The sequence below is a fragment of the Amblyomma americanum genome, chromosome 4, assembly GCF_052857255.1.
Source record: "Amblyomma americanum isolate KBUSLIRL-KWMA chromosome 4, ASM5285725v1, whole genome shotgun sequence".
Taxonomy (NCBI): domain Eukaryota; kingdom Metazoa; phylum Arthropoda; class Arachnida; order Ixodida; family Ixodidae; genus Amblyomma; species Amblyomma americanum.
The window spans coordinates 97,249,867-97,255,866 of NC_135500.1; the positions used below are offsets into that span (position 1 = coordinate 97,249,867).

Below are 6,000 nucleotides of genomic sequence, written 5' to 3' on the forward strand. Positions count from 1 at the left end.
AGTGCCAGACGCAACGTGTGAAAGACGGAGCACTCTCACACCAAAGTTCAAGATGCCATCTTCAAAAATTTTCCCCCGCACCTTTTCTTTCTTTCATTGGACGGATACTTAATTTTACCCCTGAAACCGCTTATGCCTTGCATAATCAGGTCGCATTATTGCGATCCCTCCATGAACATTTTCACGCCGCCCCTATAGCATGCGCATCGAAAATTAGGAAGGCGCGCACACGCGTAGAGCTAGGAATGACATGGACAGTTGTACTGCGCTGTTGGAAAAGAGACTGTCGAACATGGTAACTGCGCATGGCGGCCTATCTCGCGCCTCTTCCAGAGGCTGAACAGTCCTTTGAACACCAAAAGGTTGCAAGTTGTTGTAGTGCTTTTTCTGTGAAGCCATAAATCGGACGCTGGATGGCGTGACCTCGGTGTGCTTTCTTAGAGTCGGCTTGAAGATTTCCTAGCAGGTAACGGCATTAGGACCCAAGGCAAAGGAATGATCAATGACTTCTGGCTGATTACAGAAGTTGCAGTTCTCAAACCTTAGCACAAACGCCCCTCTAGAGCGCGGTAAAGTTTTTGAAAGCTAATGTTGACGCATGAGCTTGAAAAAAAAAAAACTTTTCGCAGCCGGTTGAATATACGTATCTGGCTTTAGCGAACTCTTGTCAAGAAACCCTGGTAAGACTGCCTTCTGCACAGTGTTTGCTGTTGCTTCGTTCGCTCCGTACGCTATCAGCGCGCTGCCGCGCTTGTTTCGGAACCGAGGCGGCGCCTATACGAAACAAGCACGGCAGAGGAAAACAAAAAAAAAACCTTTCCATTTTCCTTCAGATCACGTCTCGAAACGTTGTAATGGGGCCGTGGTGGGTGCACTCCAATGTTGCGGTGTTGAAAATTTCGCTTCATCTTTTCTTCACTTTGGTTTGTCCTTGTGAACTTTGCTTACATAATTTATTTTTAACAGGCTAAAGCTAAGCCTGGGACACGCGACTCACCGTGGAGCGCAGGACTTCGGATTCCTTTCTTTCGTCTTATTTCCTGAAACTTGCACGAGAATGCCAGCATGAGACGTACATTTTCACGTTTCACCTCCATGGAAATTCGGTCACCCTGGCCACTTGTGCATACTCATTTTTCAGCAGAACAGCGCCATTGTGACTATGCCACCGCAACGCTTTATTCTGGGCGTAAGATAATTTGTCAGCCTACGATCGAGCGTGCGGTGGCGACCGATGCTCGTGAAAGGTGAATGGTGCGCGGACAGCTTTCAAAGCATTACCGCGCACTAGAGGGGCGTTTGTGCTTAGGTTTGAGAACTGCCACTTCTGTAATCAGCCAGAAGTCACACATATACGCGCACACGGGAACCCGTCCTTAGTTGCCACTGGTCGAAGGGGGCACAGCACAAGCCAAGAAGCGTGCGGAGGCAACTAAGAGTGCGCAAAAAAAATGGGCCGAAACAAAAGGAAAATATTTCGCATATTGGTTCGAAGCCATATTTTAAATTTATGGCAGCATGCAATTGAGCACAAATCACGACAAAAAATGAACTGATGCATTTAAGCCACGTTAAAAAAAAATTAAGCGGACAGCATTGGCAGCATATTTAGCAGTTGAGTGTGAGTGTACACAAAGTGTCTAACTGGGATGTTACAAGATTTGAGGGAAGACCAAAAAAAAAAATATGGAGAAACTCAAAACAAGTGAAAGCTTGTGGACGTTTCCTGTTTTGCGTGCACGTGTTTTATTTTTCACTGAACTGGATTCAATCCCGAGAGTTTCGATCAGCAGCTGAACGCCAAAGCTACTGAGCCACCGCAGCGGGTCGCGTCGTTGCGACGTTGGGAAGCATCGAAAAAAGGTGCCAACAGGATGCTAGGTGCCCGAGCTTTCATACAATGGCGCAGTGCCAAAGAACTCCGCCGAGACTGAAGCCCGATACAGTAAGAATCAAAAGCCGAGCCATGAAGCAGAACCTTTCCTTTTCCACATGCTTTCTCCAGAATGTTTATTTCATAACGCATTAAAAATTTACAAGATTATTCAATTAAAGGTCCCGTAGCTTGGAATTGGGACCTCCTGCAGTTAGTAAAAACGGAAGATCTATAAAACATACTGCACAAGATTGGCAGATTTAAGTAGACAATGCTATACTGGATCTAGACGTGTATATGACCGGAACATAAATGCCACAGGTTAGATTACACATTTGGAAAAGAAAACGAAAAAAATATTTGTCACTTCATGGCAAGAGTTAGCGTATTACAAATGAATTGAGAAATTGTTAGTTGTAATCCCCGCGGATCGCAACAGAAGTGAAGTCAACGCTTACTGCGAATTTCTTACTATTATAACGAGAAAATGTTCACGCATTGTTGCCAATGTGACTTTGTTACCCTGAACAGCACAAGAAAACAGAGACGAAAGAAATCCGTTTAACGTCAGCTTCTAAGACCACATCTCGGAATACACACAAAATAAAGAAGAGTTAAGCGGAAGCCTCAGTCCGCTAGCCAACGTTTTCACAACAGGACCTCTTTTCGAGAGTGTTTTCATAGCGGCGCAAGTAACCCGTTTTCAACATAAGCCGTCTTCTGCGTGCATCTGTTAGGCTTCGTCGTAGAAAATTAATCTGAGAAAACGGACTTGCCGTTGAAGTGTTATGAAGGCAACGTGCGACGTGCAGCCATTGTGAAGGCAACGTGCGGCTATTGTGAGCGTGTGTGTTTGCGATGACCAGCTGCAGGAGTCGCATTTGGGGAAGACGACAGACGTACTGCCGACGTAACGGAAAAAGGATGTCACGTAACAGCCAGGAGAGGGTGCCCCCTCGCCATTAGCTATAGCGTCTTGAGCTCTTGCTGAGTTGATGAAGAGAGTCTCCAAACAATGTCTACAGATGCGGGCGCAGCGAACACCTGCGTCTTGCACCAGTAAGTCTTCCTTTACAGCCCATTTTAGAACCACTTCAAGGGCGATGCTTTTGGCAGACAGCTGTGATGAAGCAGGAGGCAGCTGACTGTCCAAGCAGGCGATCAGAAGGTTGCCTTGCCGGTATGGCATCTCGCGTCGAGTCGCACTCGCCATAACCAAAAGAATGAGGTCCGAAAATATCCAGGGAAAGCTGGAGCAGGTCTTGTGTGCATTAGAGTACGTCACCGTGAAGCATGCGGACGCCATTCTTAGCAGAATGATCGTTTTCTCCTCGGTAGAAAAAGCGCTTTCCAGGTAACACGCCTCTTCAACTTTTTCGAAAAATCTCTCCCTTGTCGACTCCGGTATGGCACGGTACTGCTTAGTGACGAGAACTTCCTCGTTGCTCTTTTCGTAGTGGCTCTTGTTGAAGCTGGAGGTGTCGTTGATGAAGCCGGACACAACTTGTGCTTCAGTCTTGATGCCGTACTGCTTGAGTATGCGGTCCATATCGGACTCGTACGCCGCTCGCAATTCCTCCACAACGCTCCTGTAGCTTATCCAGCCGTGGAATTCGAGCAGCTTTATGTTGCTTCTGACGTCGACTAGGTGGCTATTGAAGCTGGTGCCAACTACAGATTCCAAGAACCGTTGGAATCTGTAGAGGTGGCCAAGAACCCGGTTTGAACGATAAGTGTTCTTGTGACATCCCTTTGCCATGAAGTCCGGGTATTCTCGGGGCCTTTCGTGTTTCTCCAACCCGGCGGCCACGCCGGTCTTCGCAAAGTCTAGGCAGGTGGAGATTTTGGCCGCTATGGAGAGACACTGTTTCGAAAACACGCCGTCCTTAAGCTTGTCTGCCATTGCTAGGTGCGCGTTGGACATGACGCCAACGTTGTCGTTCTTGACGTAGTCCGAGATGAATTTCGTCATTCCATCGACCTGGAAGGAGAACAAGATAAAGTTGGTATCAATACCCAATTTCAGCCGCTGGAACGGAGTAATGAGTAGAACCGGAAGAAGTAAATGTTAGCATCCACCTCCTGCAACTTGCATGTAAATTAATATTACAGTTCGTAGGAAGCAGTCGTAGTTGGCTTCGGTGCATTTTATTTGAATCCAATAGTTAAATAAGAGCCATCTTTTTCGTAATTACCAGACTCAGTTCAGAACGCTGCTGTTGAACCTTTTGTCCGTAAATCATGGGCTCTTGGTTAGGTCCCGGAAAGAACAGATTCCTGTCCCAAATGACAATGTACTCGTCTCCATCCAAGTCGGAACCTGCAAAAAGATGGTATTTATTATGTACGCAGCGACACTAGCTATCGAAATGGAGTTGGTGGCTTCTGTATTTCAATTCTCTTCATCATGGGCGTTTCCCCATATTCCCTTCATCTCTTATTATCAAGAGCCTGTGCTCCGGAGCCCAGTGACGAGCTCGGAAGAGAGACTGGAGCAAACGACTGAATATGGCTCTGCTGTGCCTTTTTTTTATCTGCGGTAGATGACGTAGCTGGAAGCTGTCGGGCGATACTGATGGCCAGTCGATGTAAGGGTAAGGCCACAAAAAAACTGGAACGAAGGCTCGGAACATTGTATACAAGCCAGCAACGCAAAATGCTCAAAGTGCGGCAACGCAAGGAGCTCATTTACCGAGGAAAGCATTGCACTATAATTGAGTTTCTACACGCTCAGATATCGAAGTAGTTCACTCTCAAATAATTAGTATTGACAATCCAGAACGACCACACCCCTCGCTGGTGTAGCAGAAAGCCTTCTAGTTTGCTGGCGATTACAGACATCGTTTTGAGAAATATGGCGAGAAGTGCGGGTAATGCGCATTGAAGTGTAATTCACGATGCATTACTAGCAGTGCAGAAGCAGCAGCAGAACTTTTTCTCGTGGACAAACCGACTGCTTGCTTTCATATTGGAGCTACCTGCATACGTGACTGATTACAGTGTTACAAGTTTTCGGTACTTCTGGTCTCCAGCACAGGGCATGCCCTAGGCATCACAGCGCGCTTGTTTAGGAAAGTAAAACGCATGGTAACGATGTATGCGATACAAGCGCAGTAAACACAGCCACGTACTTTTCTGTAGAATTACGTTACTTTTTTTGTAGAACTGTAGACTTAGCGGAGGCACTATTGACCGAATATACCTGCCAGCTTCCGCATACTTCACAACGCAGAATTGGAGTATAGGCCGTCCGCAGTGCCCATGCGGCGTTGAAATTGTTCCGCCGAGCACGCAAAAAAAAAAAAAAAAGCTGCCGTCAGCCAATTGGGCGGCGACAAACGAGAGACCACGTTCTGAACGATTAGAGGCGCGCGATTGGCTGATCACATTTCTTGCCAAAGTGCTGTCGACGTAGCCCAGTTGGCTGACGCGCGCGCCACGTGTGGCTTGGACAGAGTGCGGGAGCTCGTGGCTATAAGCGCAGGCAGACAGCGTGGAAATGCACTACGGGTGCGCGCCAGAAACCGCTTGCCCCTCTGGCTAATTAAGCAGAATTCCAGGTAGTTTGCCGTGTCGACAGCATCGCCTGAAGGTTGCGCATACACAGGCTGTAAAATGAAATGGCAGTACAAGTGAACGGCAGCAGTACTAGCCCCTACAGAATGAAATAAACCTGTTCAAATTGCGCGCTTTTTGAGTGCGCCGGACGGTACGCGGATTGAAGAAATGCGCTCGCCGCTTTAGTGTCCTGCTGCAGCGCGTTCTACCGTCAGAGCTAGTCTTATGCGATGCCGACTAGGGTCAGTGGGCGCAGCTGACAGCACTGGAACCGTAGTGGAGGCTCTTAAAGTCAATCACGGGTGACCGAGTAAGGCTTGACCATGCACTGTACGCGTGCGGAGAGGGCGCGGCCGTACTAAAGGCGACCAGAGAAAGCGCACCGGCTTGCGCAGAAAATCGGTTCGCTGCATGCTTGCCTGCCATTTCGGCGGAGTGTGGCCTGAAACCATTTGCCGGGAACACGACGCAATCTTTGATGTGATGCAAGGCCGGGACATTCACTGCGGTGAATTTCCTCACTTCGCCGGGGTGCAGACAGGGGCACTTTGTCACGAGCACGGTTC

General features: G+C 48.1%; 1 protein-coding gene across 1 annotated transcript; it reads right to left on the reverse strand.

Annotated features, from left to right (window-relative positions):
- Nucleotides 1-1,376: 1,376 nt before the first annotated feature.
- Nucleotides 1,377-5,094, reverse strand: LOC144129692 (uncharacterized). Its single transcript, XM_077663792.1, has 4 exons — nucleotides 5,079-5,094; nucleotides 4,072-4,196; nucleotides 3,290-3,857; nucleotides 1,377-1,432 (listed from the first exon to the last, which is right to left on the reverse strand). The coding sequence occupies exons 1-4, from the start codon at nucleotides 5,092-5,094 to the stop codon at nucleotides 1,377-1,379; spliced, it is 765 nt and encodes a 254-aa protein (XP_077519918.1).
- Nucleotides 5,095-6,000: the final 906 nt, after the last annotated feature.